This window comes from Trematomus bernacchii, unplaced genomic scaffold, assembly GCF_902827165.1.
Source record: "Trematomus bernacchii unplaced genomic scaffold, fTreBer1.1, whole genome shotgun sequence".
NCBI lineage: Eukaryota > Metazoa > Chordata > Actinopteri > Perciformes > Nototheniidae > Trematomus > Trematomus bernacchii.
The window spans coordinates 34,217-52,135 of record NW_022987609.1 but is presented as its reverse complement, the minus strand read 5'-3'; the positions used below and the strand labels follow the sequence as shown (position 1 = coordinate 52,135).

The 17,919-nt window shown below is 37.4% G+C and overlaps 1 protein-coding gene across 1 annotated transcript; it reads left to right on the top strand.

Annotated features, from left to right (window-relative positions):
• The first annotated feature begins 1,614 nt into the window (after positions 1–1,614).
• On the top strand, positions 1,615–16,627 carry LOC117483405. Its single transcript, XM_034131737.1, has 19 exons — positions 1,615–1,651; positions 1,842–2,011; positions 2,374–2,590; positions 3,186–3,518; positions 3,624–3,721; positions 4,189–4,298; positions 6,621–6,754; positions 8,757–8,926; positions 9,264–9,378; positions 9,966–10,022; positions 10,306–10,639; positions 12,611–12,696; positions 12,788–12,875; positions 12,967–13,031; positions 13,951–14,120; positions 14,491–14,707; positions 15,299–15,640; positions 15,746–15,843; positions 16,311–16,627. The coding sequence occupies exons 1-19, from the start codon at positions 1,615–1,617 to the stop codon at positions 16,425–16,427; spliced, it is 2,958 nt and encodes a 985-aa protein (XP_033987628.1). The 3' UTR covers positions 16,428–16,627.
• The last annotated feature ends 1,292 nt before the right edge of the window (positions 16,628–17,919 follow it).

Here is a 17,919-nt window from a genome sequence, read left to right as displayed (position 1 = left end):
ACAATTATTCAAGTCCCATTGAGAATGGAAAACGTATCATCCAATGGAACCCTGGTCAAGACATGGGCAACTGTGTTTCCTAACAAACTAGCCTACATGCAAAACAAACACACTGCTTTCACAATGACACCCACATAAACTTTAAAACAAACATGCAGTATCAGCTATATGCAAATGACGAAAAGGGGAACAGACCAAAGATGGACTGATGAATTCATTGGAAGAGTCAGCAGAAGGTCAATGAAGGCCACAGAACTTTGAATATTTATATGTGATCTTTCCCTTTGCCTTCCTTTCCTTCTTTTGCCATTCGTGCTTCAGTGTAATGTGGCTCTTGAAGTTGTGTTGGGACAATACTGAATGTACTTTTCCAATATCAGAGTAACATGATAACAAAGGCCCTACGTAGCTGTGTACATGACAGGATGTATGATTACCTAGAAGAGCGTCAGGACTGTTTTAGGCATATGATAGCTATGTGATTAACATGATGATTCAGCCTCTATGGAGATAGACATATGACTGTCATGTGTTTTGCTTATGTGGGCCTTAGCTAATCTGATTTAAGCATAGAATACTGCTTTGAACCGGTATACATGTATCTTGTGACTGTGTAACTCCCTCTCTTGTATATAAAGCATCTGAAGGACACTGTTCAGGAACTAGTTGTACCAAATGCTCTGTATGTGATGACTACTTCCATTCTTGCAAGGATAATAAATACATGTATCCTGATATTGAAGCTCAAGCTGGTGACGAGTGATATTTTTCCAACAAGTTTCATTGATGACCTTTTTGACCACACAGGTTGCGGTTGAATTTCCAAAAATTCAGGTCCTATCGTCTTTTCCAAACCACTATTGCTTAACTTCTGAGTTAAACATCATAGGGTTAAGAGAAAATGCAAAGGAGAATACATCAGGACTCAGGAAAAAGACAACTGCGGTGCGAACTGAATCTGACTGCATTTACATTAGGATGTTAATGATTGGCCAGCGGATGTTATTGATGTGCGTCTGCCATGAGGAAACAGTAGATTACTAAAAGTGTATGTAGATACTTTGCTCTTTGTGGTGATGATTTATAAACATGAACAACAGTGAACAACATTATTACATTCAAATATATACAACATTTTCTCCTTTCATTTCGAAAAGGGTGGTCGAGTGTATGCTAAACTAAAGGAGATTATAAAGGAAGCACTGAAGCTCTTTTCCTATCATCTAGACTTCTGATCAGCTCTTATCACGTCTGACACTGAGGAACTTCTGAGTCATTTCACTCCGTTAGGAACCTTCCCAAGACGCCAGGAAGTGTGTCGGCCGTTGAAGGACATTTTCGTGGTGGCTGTATTGCCAAACAGTTGTAATTTGGTTTTCCTGCTGTGTATCACCAGTCCTACGCCGGTATCACTCTATTTGTCTTTTCTTGTAAATGCATGTGCAAATGTAAGTAAATAAGCCTGATATAAAAGGTTCCATATCCACTTTGCATTAAGTCGAAAGTGCAGCTGACTAACGCATAGAGTTAGTTAATGTTTGACCTAATATTTAATATAAACAGCTGCACATCTACAGTCTCAGTCCAAAAGAGAAGAACAGGGAAGAGGCAAGGATGGAAAAAGTTCTTCAGATCATCATCGCTCTTTCAGGCAAGAGTTTTATATATTTTTATTTAAAATACTGCATGTTATCCCATTAGCAATGTTTAGTACTTTGTATTGTGGTTTCCCTCTGACAATTACTTAAGTTGTTTAGTTTACAGTTTCACTTGAATGTAAATTGGAGAAGTCGGTTCAGTAATTGATATTGAATCTAATCAAAGTGTCTGTGTCTCTACAGGGCTGAGCGCTGTCTCCTCACATGCTGAACGTCAGTACCATTTTGTTTATGAAGCAAAGACCATGTCTGAAGCACAGAGATACTGCAGAGAGAAACACACAGACCTGGCCACTGTAGACAGCATGGAGGTTGTGGAGCTCCTGAACAACATGGCAGGCCAATACAAACAAGTGAGGTCACTTTTCTCTGTCTTTCAATTCAAATGAATTACATTTATTTTCGAGTCAAATTTAAAAAGGAGAGATTATTACAGAAAGCTAAACCTGTTTTAAAGTCCTATGTGAACCTGAGTATTAAATGTTTTAAGCCAAAGCTATAGCATAAAACCCTGTAATAAAGTTGAAGAGGTTCAGAGTAACAAGGCTGTAAATGAATGTTGACTTGAGGGGATTCCCATCAGATCACCATGTACCAAGGCTGGTCTCATAAAGGCACAACAAACCTTCTCTTTATTAAACATACACATTTTCTTCAGCAGCAGCTTTAAAAGCTTCAACAGGATGTAATAATTATAACAATTTCTTGCTTTCAGTCAGCCTGGATAGGGCTGCACGATGACTGGGACACCTGGAAGTGGTCGATGTCAGACCCAAGCTTCTACGGACCGGGGGAGACGGAGTTCAGACCATGGGGGCCTGGAGAACCAAGCAACAAGCACAATGAACAATGCACATATTTTGATTATGATGGAAGATGGCATGATTTTGATTGTAATGACCGAACCTGGGCGGTCTGCTTTGATGTCACAGGTAAGAATATAAACTTAAAATGAATATTACACATTTAAAATCATATTTTAAGCTTCTGAAATACAATGCATTGGTCTTTATCTAACTAGCGGTTCCCAACCTTTTTTCTTTGTGACTTTTTTTCTTTTGTTAGCAGTTCCACTAAAGACGTTTCCCTTTTCACTCAAATTCTCACATGGTTTCATTTAAATGATAACGTCAAAGGAAGTTATGTATATACCATTTTTTGCAACCTTGTTTCAGAATTGTAGGTACGTTTTACATCTTATACATCTGTGCTAAACAGAATAAGAACAATATAGAATCAATACAATTTGAATGAAGCTTTAACCTGTAACACAGTATATTCACATTGTTGTACTCCTGCTTTTACTAAGATATCTGAATACTTCTTCCATCACTGATACTACTAAAGTTTCTTGCCAACATTCATCTGTTGAAAAACCCCAGAACTACAAATTACAAAGTCCAAATGTGTGGGATTTAAATGTAATATTTTATATTATAAAGGCATCAATACCACCAGAGATGTGGCATTGATGTCAGGCTGTATGTTGTGGTGCCTCTACTCAGCTTCTCTGTGGTCCATTTTTAGGGCCGAATGCAACATTTGTCCTCATCAACAGCCTAATGACATGGACTCAGGCCCAGAGCTACTGCAGAGAACACCACACAGACCTGGCCAGTGTGAGAAACCAGACAGAGCACCAGCAGATATTTGAACTGTTCCCTGGAGGTAATCCTTATTGGATCGGCCTTTACAGAGACTCCTGGAAGTGGTCCGATGGAAGTTTCTACTCCTTTAGGTACTGGGCAAATATACCTGTCTACAGAGGTCTCAAAGCTTGTGTGGCTGCAGATTTCGACAACTTTGGAAAATGGGAGGACTTGGACTGTGGAGTGAAGAAACCATTCATTTGCTACGGACGTGAGTACAATTCACAGCTATGTCAAAGCAAGTGATGATATTGAGTCTGTTGAAAAAGAAGACACCATAAATGTTGTGACTGATGAAGTTTGTTTGTGTTTTTAGCTGTGCCTGTTTCAATGAAAGTGATAAAGGTGAGCGTGGAGAAACCAAACGGTGTGGATCTGAACGACCCCGCTTTTCTGGATGCGATGTTGGTGGAGGTAAATCATGTTTTCTACTTTTATGCAAAAACATCAATCTCCAGAAAGGAAATTCACATGACATTAGAACAAGAGACGAAAGAGGTAGGAAACAAATAAATAACTATTAAAAAATAATGAATTCAACGAAAGAAAATGTAGTAAATGAATTTCAATACGAATGAAATGGACCAAGATGAACATGAATGAAATTCTATATCCATTATACATTCAATACTTTGGCCACAAATAACAGGACCCAAGCATTTAGTAAGAAGACGTGTAAATATGTGCAGAAGTAAATAGCAGAAACTTAGCCACATGCCACCAAATGCATTAGGAAAATGTACAAATACTATTCCATAACCTGAGGTAAGCCTTTACACTGGAAGAAATAAGGGGAACAACTACCATTTCAGATGAGTGAACTAAAGATAAATCATCTGTTTTCATTGGAACGATAATGATAATGAGTTTTTGTGTCTCAGGCGAAAAAGAACCTAAGGGCCCAGGGATTGGACGACAACGTCCAACTGGCCTGGAGGAAGCAGCCGGATGGACAAGTCTTCCAGAAGGAGGAGGAGAAGAAGAGGGATGAGCTCTAAAGCTGAATTGCTGTGTGTCGGCTTTTATCAGAGAAAAGTGTGTTTCTTTCCTCAAAGTCCTCGTGTTACAGAATACAGCTGCAACAATGATCTGAATAATCTATCAGTAGCGAGATAAGATAAGAGTTGTAATGTTTTCTCTTGTTATATATGGTTTTGAGGTTAATATGTTTGGGGTTTTAACTGTTCATGTATCTGCTTGACCTGCGAAAAACTGGATTTATTTCCTATTTTGTGACTTTTTACATATTTTTTCAGATAAAATATAATAAGACATTTTAAAATAATATGAGATTTAATAGAGGGCAATTCCAGGAAATCTTATTACCAATTAACATGATGACCTCTAATGCATCTTTAAAATCATTTTCATTAAAAGAAATGTAATTCTTCATTTGAAACTTATATTTGATCCTAAAAACGTGTTTTTTAACTCACTGTTATTAATATCTTCAAATGAGTTAAACATTGTGTTTATTGCTCCTTTTCTTTAGGGATGCAAACTTTAAGATATGTTCCTAAAATTGGTGAATCAGCTTCCAGAATATGAAGATGTAATGCTTTTCTTTGTGCTTTGTGGTCATAAACTGAATCTCTTCAGGTTTTAATTCCCTCTGGCTGTGGGATATATAACAGGCATTTTACTCTTTTGTGTGACATTTGATAGATTAGATATTATTAGATTATAAATTAAGATATTAAATAAAAATGATTACCTTTAACGTTTATACAAATTAAATATCAGTTTTCGTTGCATTGCAACCACAAAAAATGTAATGTAATGCGAGAATATCTTCAAATAATCTAAATAGAAAATAATTAATTGTATTATTTTCATCCTTATTAAGGATATAAACTTGAAGCAAATTTCCTTAAATTATCTATAACCGTTTTACGTTACTCAAACATCCTTCTGGTAACAATGCTGAATATTGGCTGGTTCCAGCTTCTTAACTATTATTATAAGATTTGATGTTGTTTTTTGTCATGTATCTTCATGAAAATAATATATTGTTTAAAAAAATAATCACTATGAAGAATAAACTATATCCAATAAAGAGATGTTATTTCTTTGAATGATTTATTCAGTTATTTCTCACATGTTGGATTATTGGTTGGCATTGGTTATTGGCCAGAATGGTAATTTCCCTGATTTTAGACCATTTATGGCCTACTGATTCTCAATATAGATATGTATATATATATTTGTTCTCCATTATTCAAGAAAATATATATTTACATCAAACATTATATACACACAAAACCTTGACATCAGGGGTACATAGGTACAGACACAGTGAAAATAAATGAACAAATATATATACTGTATAAAGAAATACATTTAAAGAACAAATATTGATAGATCATATATAATATAATTTATTAAATTCACATTTTTATAAACTTTAAAAGTTTATAAAAAATGTCCTTATCCAGAAGTAGTATCGTCTGTCCCAGCGCCGTATAGAGAGAGAGTTGCGTCATCTCCGTTCACTCCAATGGACCATTTTTTTTACAGCAATGGCGGATTGTGGAGCCTCTCAATAGTTCCCGGAAGTTAACGGCAAAGACTAGCAGCGCAGTAGAGTTGCAGCAGAATAGACCGTTTGTGATGGACTTTTAAAGGTAAGACATTTTAAGACTTATATTTCGGATATTATCAGCACATCTGAAACAAATTAACATGTGAATTAAAGCATGGTAGTGGATTATCCCCCGCTAAATTAGTAGATTTAGGGAACGATAGATTAGGCTAGGATACCGGATAAAGTTAGCAGCACACGTTAACCATGATCAGCCTTTTAATTGTACATTCCGTTCTCTTAATGTCATTTCGTCCAACGTTGTGGAATTAGAGAAAAGGGGCTTCTAAATGTGATTTTATGCGGGGTGGAGGGAGTTAAATATTAGTTAAATATAACATTAGTGCGTGTGATTGTAGTGTGTGTGTGTGTGTGTGTGTGTGTGTGTGTCTGTGTGTGTGTGTGTGTGTGTGTGTGTGTGTGTGTGTGTGTGTGTGTGTGTGTGTTACTATACTTGTGGGGACCTACATTTGTTCACACAGTCACATGTGGGGACTCGCCTCCCTTATGGGGACAAAATGGAGGTCCCCATAAGGGAATCATTAATTTTAGGGTGAAGAATTGGTTAGGGTAAGGGTTTTGGGGAACGCCAACGGAGCAGCGCTTGGTGCACGGGCTCTCGGGTCAATATTTTGTGTTTAAAAACCTATTTATCTATTTAAAAACTCCTGTAGTAAAACCAAAAGTTTATAAAAGCCCTGTTTGGTCTGGGTTAAAAATGTTTTAAAAAAGGGATAAAAGAGAGCAGCGGCTGCAGCACAGAGCGTATGCGGCGGGGTTAAAACCTGTACTCCTGCCCCCTCGGAGGGGGTCTCCCCCGGTGGAGTGTCCAAGGCTGCGTCCCACAGCATTTGGTAAAAGACCTGGTAAGTGGGTTAAAAAACATCTGGCTAAAAGGACCAAGGTTGACTTTGTTTAAAATCGGCACGCAGGTAAAATTAGTGTTAAAATGTTTTAAAATAAATACATAAAAGTGCTTTTTAAAGTAAGTGCTGGTAATAAAAATCACATCAACCCAAATGTTAAAATATATATAATATATAAAACAAATATGTCAAATATAAAATATAAAATATAAAATACACACGGGTTAGTAGGCACACAGGGAGGGGAAATATCTTAAAGTCAACCAAGTGTCCCTAAAAGTGTTTAAAACCCAGGCCGAGGTCTAGAGAGGTGGTGCAGGTGAGGCATGGGACACGCCTCGGATGATGTTTAAAAATACTTTATTAAGGGGTTATTTCAGGGTGTTTCCCTGCGGGAGGCTCCAGCCATATAAAATGGTAGTAATAATAATAATAATAATAAAACAAAGAAAACCATGCATTTAAAGGTTCATAAAGGAGTCCAGATGAGGAGGATTTGTAAAAATAATGATAGGAAATATGTATAACAAATTAATAATACACAGATAAATACTACAATATAAATAAATAATACATTGATAAATAAATAATTAGATAGTTAATTTAAAAAGCAATACCCTTAGGTAATGTATATAAAATATAAAATAGGGTGGAACTTCTGGTTTGCCATCACCGCAGAGAGGGGGTCTGAAAACATCCGGAGGGGAGAAGCACACGTCGGGAGGACAGGAGGGACCTGTTAAGTTGCAAGTCTTAAAAAAGGTAAGTATCTTTTTTAAAAAAAATAATAATAATGTGTAAAAGAGATTTAAAAACCATCTGATAAAAAGGAGGCGGACCCATCACTGATATTTTTCATTGAGGCCTGTAGGGTCTATCGTTTTGAGGCGATTAATCCACCTCCTCTCCGCTGCCCGTCTCTGTGGTCCAGCTCCCGCTGCTCTCCAAGCCCAAAGACTGGAGGTTCTCTGGGTTATGGAGTTTAAAATGAAGGTAGAGAACGCTCGTACCGTAACCGCTATTTATTCTATATAAGTGTTGTTTTATCCTGAGGCTGATCTCATGCCGCGTCTCCCCCACATAGAGCTTGTGGCAGGCCCTGCACCTGACGGCATAAACCGCATTCTTGGTTGTAGGTTGCAGGGCCCGCCCGAGGTTAGTTCCGAGCTTTGAGAAGGGTAAGGTTAAGGGTAAGGGTTAGGGTTAGGCATGTGTTGGTTATGGTTAAGGTTAGGATAAGTCTCCAGGAAATGCATGTAAGTCAATGTAATGTCCCCTGAAGTGATGTATACATGGTATGTGTGTGTGTGTGTGTGTGTGTGTGTGTGTGTGTGTGTGTGTGTGTGTGTGTGTGTGTGTGTGTGTGTGTGTGTGTGTGTGTGTGTGTGTGTGTGTGTGTGTGTGTGTGTGGTTTTATTTCTTGAATGTTTAGAAAGTAGGGGAACGTTTAAACTTTGTAGAAAAATAGCTGTATCAAGTTTTTTTAAACAGATCCCCAAATGGTCTTTTCAGCTGTGTGGTTATTATTTGCCTAATATGCAAAGGATTGTTGCCTCTGACCAATTTGCATGGAGCCAGAGGACGCATCAGACTTCATGATGCATCATCATGAAGTCTGATGCTTATATTCAAATAGCTGATAATATGAAACACTATCCGCGTTAAACACTTGCAATCTGAAGTCACACCATAAACCAAACAAAGATGGACGTAGTTGTGATGCTGATCATGGCTGCTGCAGGCAAGTGTTTTATGTATTTGGATATATTTTTATTGTTTTATACCTGTACAAGTTTCACGCCATGTGGTTGAAAAATGATATTACATTTGATGTGTACAGATGACTGCCATGAGAGAATTAGCTGTAGAGGAAATTTTTGAGACTAGATACACTGTTTGAATAAGTGTATTGTAGGCTAGACATTTGTCATAATGTGTTTATTAAGGTAATCACAATTTAAATGAAAACTCAAGTTATAAATGAATGTCTGTGTCTCTACAGGGCTGAGCGCTGTCTCCTCACATGCTGAACGTCAGTATAATTTTGTTTCTGAAGCAAAGACCATGTCTGAAGCACAGAGACACTGCAGAGAGAAACACACAGGCCTGGCCACTGTAGACAGCATGGAGGTTGTGAAGCTCCTGAACAAAATGGCAGGCCAATACAACCAAGTGAGGTCACTTTTCTCTTTCTTTAAATTCAAATGAATTACATTTCTTTTAGAGTCAAATTTAAAATGGACAGATTATTACAGAAAGCTGAAAACAGAGTTGTAAAAATTATTAAACCCAAGCCAGCATAAAATACTGAAATAAAGTTGAAGAGGTTCAGAGTAACAAGGCTGTAAATGAATGTTGACTTGAGGGGATTCCCATTAGATCACCATGTACCAAGGCTGGTCTCATGAAGGCAAAACATGTCTCTTTAATAAACACATACATTTTCTTGAGCAGCTTTAAAAGCTAGATCAGGGTGTTCGTTTTTAAACACATTTAATGTTGCTTTCAGTCAGCCTGGAAAGGGCTGTATGAGGACGTGGACACCTGGAGGTGGTCACTGTCAGACCCAAGCTTCTACAAACCGGGGGAGATGGAGTTCAGACGATGGGGGTCTGGACAACCAGGCAACACTGTGACAGAACGATGCTCAATGATTTGTTCTCCTCATGGACTATAATAATAATAATAATAATGGGTTCCATTTATAAAGCACTTCATATTTGATTTCAAATCCCGAAGTGCTACAAGCAGTGAGCATGAACAGTATAAATAAACATTACACAACACGGTAAAATTAATAACAAGCAATAACATTTTTTTTTTTTAAATAAAAGGGTGGTAAAAAGGTCTAGGCAAAGGCTCTTTTGAAGAGATGGGTTTTGAGGCCTTTTTTAAAAGCCTCCACGGTCTGTGGTGCTCTCATGTGGTCGGGGAGAGCATTCCACAGACTGGGAGCAGCCGAGCAGAAGGCCCGGTCTCCCATAGTACGGAGCTTAGTCCTGGGGGGTTTGAGCAAGTTGGAGTTGCTGGAGCAGGTGGTCCGCAAGGAGGTATGGGTGGTGAGGAGTTCCTTGAGGTAGGGAGGGGCAGTTCCATGGACACAATGGTGGGTGAGGACGGAGACCTTGAATTAGATCCTCAGTTCCACGGGGAGCCAGTGTAGTGCTTTAAGGATGGGGGTGATGTGATCATATTTGCGCACCCTCATCAGGATGGGATGATGTTGTTTGTGACAACCGCTACTGCGCAGTCTGCTGTGAGGTCAAAGGTAAGAATATTAATTTCAGATTAATTTGAAGCTTCTGAAATTATATTATTATTATTCTATATCTGACAAATGGTTCCCAAACTTTTTTATATCTGAACTCTTACTTATATTTAAATTCATGTGGAGAGACCGTTTAAAAACACTTTCAGATTATAATATCATACATGTTTATTTAATACATGTGTTCATTTATTGGTGTAATTCCTTATGTCTCGATGATTTCAATGTTATATTTTATATTATAAAGGCATCAATACCACCACAGATGTGTGATTGATGTCAGGCTGTATGTCGTGGTGCCTCTACTCAGCACTTCTCTGGGGTCCATTTTCAGGACCGAATGTGAGATTTCTCTCCACTGATGGTGTAATGACATGGACTGAGGCCCAGAGCTACTGCAGAGAACACCACACAGACCTGGCCAGTGTCAGAAACCCGGCGGAGGAGGAGCAGATTGTTGAGCTGTTACCTGGAGGGATATATTGGATCGGCCTTTACAGAGACTCCTGGAAGTGGTCCGATGGAAGTTTCTCCTCCTTCAGGTACTGGGCAGAAAATGAACCTAAACACAGAGCTTTTAAGGTTTGTGTGGCTGAAACCATTCATTTGCTACGGACGTGAGTAACACGAAGATTCACTGTTAAATTCCATAATTCCGTCAAATAAGCTATAAAGAAAACAAAATAATTGTACATATAATTCATTTTCACATTGTTAGGGATGCTAAATTAGGGTATTGGCTTCCATGACATGAGGATTTGATGCTTTACTTCATATATTGTCATAAAAGTAATATGTTTTGGGATCAGACCAAGTTTTGTTCCTGTAATATGTAAGAATGTCTTCCAATGATTTCATAAAACACAATTATGCCGTCACCCAAATGGGGATGAAAACTTGAAGCAATTTCCCTAAAGATATGTATGACTATTTAAATTACTGTAACAACTTCTAGGGGAAAATATTAATTATTGATTTTTTAATATTTCTAAATATTATGATTTGATTATCCTTTTTTTGTCATATATGATAATATATATATATATATATATATATATGTAATTAATTAATATTTTGCTGTTTTCAAAATAGAAATGTCCTCATGAAAAGCACTTTGGGATGCACCTTGCATGAAAGGTTCCATACAAATAAAGTAACATAGAGTAGTCACAACACTCCTGAAGTTAGCGAACAGATCTTCAAACAAAACCCTTTTTATTTCTGTATTGGAGAACTGAGAAACGGCTCTGGTGTCCTTGTGTTCTTCCTGCCCTGCCCTGCTGTGTCTTGTGTTTGAGATTAGTTTTGCATGCTCATACCATCCTTACAGTGTTAAAGTCTAACCAAAAGTAAAGCTGTTTTACTGTCAAACTTCTTTATAGTAAAGTACTGTTAACAGTTAATTGTGAATACAAAATGAATTATTACAGGGTGATACAAATTATATCATAACGTATAGACTTATGGAGCAAGTATTGATTACCTTTCATTTTGATACTTTGAGTACTTGTTCCTGATTATAATGACAATATGCATGTATTTTACTTGTAATGTGGTATTTGGACAGTGTTGATCTCATCCAAAGAGAACATACGTATTGTTCCAGGTTTAACCTCTGGGTTGTTTTATTGTGCTGCTTTGACCTTTCTTACTTTATGCAAACAGAGTGATTTGAATGTTATATCAAAGCAAAATCAGCATACCCAAATGAACACTCTCAGATCTGATTTCAACACTTTGTGTCAATGGGTCCACACCACATAGTGTACATTTAACCCTTTTTGCAGAGTAGGTACCTTAACCCCAATTTATTGTAATTTTTAACTCTATTTGGAGATCAAATTAAAATGATATTTGTTCGGTTTTTTTCAACACAAGATAGTTGTTAACCACTGTCACTCCCATATTTACACTATAATGTGTAAACAGACGTGGGAAGTAACTAAGTACGTTTGCTCAAGTACTGTACTTAAGATATAATACCTTTGATAACTTTGATAACACTTTAATGCATCAATAATTATAATCAAAACATATAATATATATTTTTCTGAAATGGGCCAATCTGCAAATGAGTACTTTTACTTTTGGTACTTTAAGTATTTTCTGATGCCAATACTTTTCTACTTTTACTTGAGTAACATTTTGATTCTGGCCTACATAAAAACTGCCAAATGATTAAACTCTTGTCAAACCTGCTGGGCTTTCATTTTTGGCAGATTCAACTTTACCTGTACCTATCGTTCCGATTCTAGAAACCTACAAACCTGACGCCCTGTCCCGGCAGTTTGCAGGGGATCATGACTCCACAGTTCCTGACACCATAATTCCCGCTACCAGGGTGGTGGGCGCTGTGACGTGGGAGATTGAGAGCTCACTGAGGAACACATAGAAAGACCAGCCAGATCCAGGTAACAGTCCGGATAACCGTTGTACCTGACCGCTCACAAGTTCTCCCATTCACCCACTCTTCCCGCTTTGCCTTCCACCCAGGTATCAATCGGACCCTATCCCTCCTGAAACGTCACTTCTAGTGGACTTCCATGGAGGCAGACTCTCTAGTTTTCATGCTCTGTCTGCGCCTGTAGCAAGTCTTCACACCAGGCTCCCATCGGTCGTGACACATCGCCAACTGCCAACGGTTTCCGCTACCCTTTCTTCATCATCTGCCTGAGTATATACAACAATAAATATGTTGAACTTTACTCCCTCTGCGGGACATTCGGGACAAGCTCTCCCAGCTGCACCGGATGTTTTTCCTGCAGCAGCTGAAGAAATTCTACCTGCCAAAGTCGATGATGGTTTCTACACCACCATCATCGAGTCCATCCTCACCTCCTCCATCACCATCTGGTACGCTGCAGCTACAGCTAAGGACAAAGGAAGGTTTCAGCATATCATCCACTCTGCAGACACAAACTGTTTACCCCTCTCCCCTCTGGAGGAGGCTGCGCTCCATCAGGACCAAAACCTCTCGCAACCTGAACAGTTTCCTCCCCTCTGCTACCGGTCTCATCAACAAGGACCGGGACCCCCACGGACACTGACTTCTACCCACCCCATAAAAAACATTATGTATTACATTAAGTCACATCGTGCGAATCCTACAAATGTGGTGCCCATTTCTTCTCCACACTACCTCTTGTATATCAGCACAGCTCTCCACTTTGGATATAGTACATAGTATTTTTCATGTTTTATTACATTTGACTGTACCCAGTTTCTTAGAGAATTATATTTTCATAAAAGTTTTTTTAAATAGCTGTTATAACAGTTCTATTTTTATTTTTATTTTGTTCACGTACATATTCTTCTTTCTTCGTCTTTGTATGCACCACATAAACCAAAGCAAATTCCTCATATGTGTAAACCTACTTCAGAATTCTGATTCTGATTCTCAAGTCCATTTCTGCGACTGGGTCCTGTATTTAACATAACCCGAACAATTTGCCTATGCAAACATCTGTTGCGTCTGACCTTGCATGAAGTTAGATGACAATAGCTTACTCAAAGACATTCATGAGAAACACTATGAGCTGTAACAACAGTTGCAGTCAGAGAGCAAACAACGATGGACGTAGTTCTGCTGCTGATCATGGCAGCTGCAGGCAAGTGTTTTATATATTTGGATATCTTTTTATGTCTTTATTATTTATTTCATGTAAACCTGAGGGGTGGGGAGATAAATAACTAGAGAAGACATTTCTGATTCTATTTGACAATTACTTGTTTTGCATTCTTAACACCTTTTATATTGTTTGAAAGGTACTTGCTTAAAAACAACTAAATGAAGTTCAGCTGAAAGCTACATATTTCACTGTGAATTGTTTGAAGTAGAAGTCAAAATGTATAATGATGCGCCATATTACAGTAAAGTGTGATTCAAAAAGTCAAGTTATAGCCTAAATGAATGTGTGTGTCTCTACAGGGCTGAGCGCTGTCTCCTCACATGCTGAACGTCAGTACCATTTTGTTTCTGAAGCAAAGACCATGTCTGAAGCACAGAGATACTGCAGAGAGAAACACACAGACCTGGCCACTGTAGACAGCATGGAGGTTGTGGAGCTCCTGAACAACATGGCAGGCCAATTCAAACAAGTGAGGTCACTTTTCTCTGTCTTTCGATTCAAATGAATTACATTTCTTTTAAAGTCAAATTTAAAAAGGAGAGATTATTACAGAAAGCTAAACCTGTTTTAAAGTCCTATGGGAACCTGAGTATTAAACCAGAGTTGAAAATGTTTTAAGCCAAAGCTATAGCATAAAACCCTGTAATAAAGTGGAAGAGGTTCAGAGTAACAAGGCTGTAAATGAATGTTGACTTGAGGGGATTCCCATCAGATCACCATGTACCAAGGCTGGTCTCATAAAGGCACAACAAACCTTCTCTTTATTAAACATACACATTAAGCAGCAGCTTTAAAAGCTTCAACAGGATGTCATAATTATAACAATTTCTTTCTTTCAGTCAGCCTGGATAGGGCTGTACGAGGACCGGGACACCTGGAGGTGGTCGATGTCAGACCCAAGCTTCTACGGACCGGGGGAGATCGAGTTCAGAGGATGGGGGACTGGAGAACCAACCAACGGGCACGATGAACAATGCACAATATTTTATTCTGATGGAAGATGGAATGATTATTATTGTAATGGCGCCTTCAGTGTGGTCTGCTTTGATGTCACAGGTAAGAATATCAACTTAAAATTAATATTACACATTTAAAATCATATTTTAAGCTTCTGAAATACAATGCATTGGTCTTTATCTAACTAGCGGTTCCCAACCTTTTTTCTTTGTGACTTTTTTTCTTTTGTTAGCAGTTCCACTAAAGACATTTCCCTTTTCACAAAAGTTCTCACATGGTTTCATTTACATTTTAACATAAAAGGAAATTATGTATATACCATTTTTTGCAAACTTGTTTTATAATTGAAGGTACGTTTTACATCTTATACATCTGTGCTAAACAGAATAAGAGCAATATAGAATCAATATAATTTGAATGAAGCTTTAACCTGTAACAGAGTATATTCACATTGTTGTACTCCTGCTTTTACTCAAATATCTGAATATTCCACCACTGATACTACTAAAGTTTCTTGCCAACATTCATGTGTTGAAAAACCCCAGAACTACAAATTACAAAGTACACATTTGTGGGATTTAAATGTAATATTTTATATTATAAAGGCATCAATACCACCAGAGATGTGGCATTGATGTCAGGCTGTATGTCGTGGTGCCTCTACTCAGCTTCTCTGTGGTCCATTTTCAGGGCCGAATGCAACATTTGTCCCTATTGACAGCAAAATGAACTGGACTGAGGCCCAGAGCTACTGCAGGAAACACCACACAGACCTGGCCAGTGTGAGAAACCTGGCGGAGAACCAGCAGATTGTTGAGCTGTTATCTGGATGGCAATCTACCGCCTGGATCGGCCTTTACAGAGACTCCTGGAAGTGGTCCGATGGAAGTAACTCCTTCTTCAAGTACTGGGCAGATAATGAACCTAACCTTTACATAGTTTTAAATGTTTGTGTGGCTGCAGATTTCGACAACTTTGGAAAATGGGAGGACTTGGACTGTGGAATGGAGAAACCATTCATTTGCTACGGACGTGAGTAAAATTCACAGCTATGACAAAGCAAGTGATGATATTGAGTCTGTTGAAAAAGAAGACACCATAAATGTTGTGACTGATGAAGTTTGTTTGTGTTTTTAGCTGTGCCTGTTTCAATGAAAGTGATAAAGGTGAGGGTGGAGAAACCAAACGGTGTGGATCTGAACGACCCCGCTTTTCTGGATGCGATGTTGGTGGAGGTAAATCATGTTTTCTACTTTTATGCAAAAACATCAATCACCAGAAAGGAAATTCACATGACATGAGAACACGAGACAAAAGAGGTAGGAAACAAATAAATAACTATTAAAAAATAATGAATTCAACGAAAGAAAATGTAGTAAATTAATTTCAATACGAATTAAATGGACCAAGAGGAACATGAATGAAATTCTATATCCATTATACATTCAATACTTTGGCCACAAATAACAGGACCCAAGCATTTAGTAAGAAGACGTGTAAATATGGGCAGAAGTAAATAGCATAAACTTAGCCACATGCCACCAAATGCATTAGGAACATTTACAAATACTATTCCATAACCTGAGGTAAGCCTTTACACTGGAAGAAATAAGGGGAACAACTACCATTTCAGATGAGTGAACTAAAGATAAATCAACTGTTTTCATTGGAACGATAATGAAAATTAGTTTTTGTGTCTCAGGCGAAAAAGAACCTAAGGGCCCAGGGATTGGACGACAACGTCCAACTGGCCTGGAGGAAGCAGCCGGATGGAAAAGTCTTCCACAAGGAGGAGGAGGAGAAGAGGGATGAGCTCTAAAGCTGAATTGCTGTTTCGGCTTTTATCAGAGAGAAGTGTATTTCTTTCCTCAAAGTCCTCGTGTTACAGAATACAGCTGCAACAATGATCTGAATAATCTATCAGTAGTGAGATAAGATAAGAGCTGTAATGTTTTCTCTTGTTATATATGGTTTTGAAGTTAATATGTTTGGGGTTTTAACTGTTCATGTATCTGCTTGACCTGCGAAAAACAGGATTTATTTTCCTATTTTGTGACTTTTTACATGTTTTTTCAGATAAAATATGAGACATTTTAACATAATATAAGATTTAATAGAGGGCAATTCCAGGAAATCTTATTACCAATTAACATGATGACCTCTAATGCATCTTTAAAGTCATTTTCATAAAAAAATATAATTCTTCATTTTAAACTTATATTTGATCCTAAAAATGTGTTGTACAATTACTCACTGTTATTAATATCTTCAAATGAGTTAAACATTGTGTTTATTGCTCCTTTTCTTTAGGGATGCAAACTTTAAGATATGTTCCTAAAATTGGTGAATCATCTTCCAGAATATGAAGATTTAATGCTTTTCTTTGTGCTATGTGGTCATAAACTGAATCTCGTCGGGTTTTAATTCCCTCTGGCTGTGGGATATATAACAGGCATTTTACTCTTTTGTGTGACATTTGATAGATTAGATATTATTAGATTATTGCAACCATATCAATTGTAATGTATGTAATGTGAGAATATCTTCAAATAATCTAAATAGAAAATAATTAATTGTATTTTCATCCTTATTAAGGATATAAACTTGAAGCAAATTTCCTTAAATTATCTATAACCGTTTTACGTTACTCAAACATCCTTCTGGTAACAATGCTGAATATTGGCTGGTTCCAGCTTCTTAACTATTATTATAAGATTTGATGTTGTTTTTTGTCATGTATCTTCATGAAAATAATATATTGTTTAAAAAAATAATCACTATGAAGAATAAACTATATCCAATAAAGAGATGTTATTTCTTTGAATGATTTATTCAGTTATTTCTCACATGTTGGATTATTGGTTGGCATTGGTTATTGGCCAGAATGGTAATTTCCCTGATTTTAGACCATTTATGGCCTACTGATTCTCAATATAGATATGTATATATATATTTGTTCTCCATTATTCAAGAAAATATATATTTACATCAAACATTATATACACACAAAACCTTGACATCAGGGGTACATAGGTACAGACACAGTGAAAATAAATGAACAAATATATATACTGTATAAAGAAATACATTTAAAGAACAAATATTGATAGATCATATATAATATAATTTATTAAATTCACATTTTTATAAACTTTAAAAGTTTATAAAAAATGTCCTTATCCAGAAGTAGTATCGTCTGTCCCAGCGCCGTATAGAGAGAGAGTTGCGTCATCTCCGTTCACTCCAATGGACCATTTTTTTTACAGCAATGGCGGATTGTGGAGCCTCTCAATAGTTCCCGGAAGTTAACG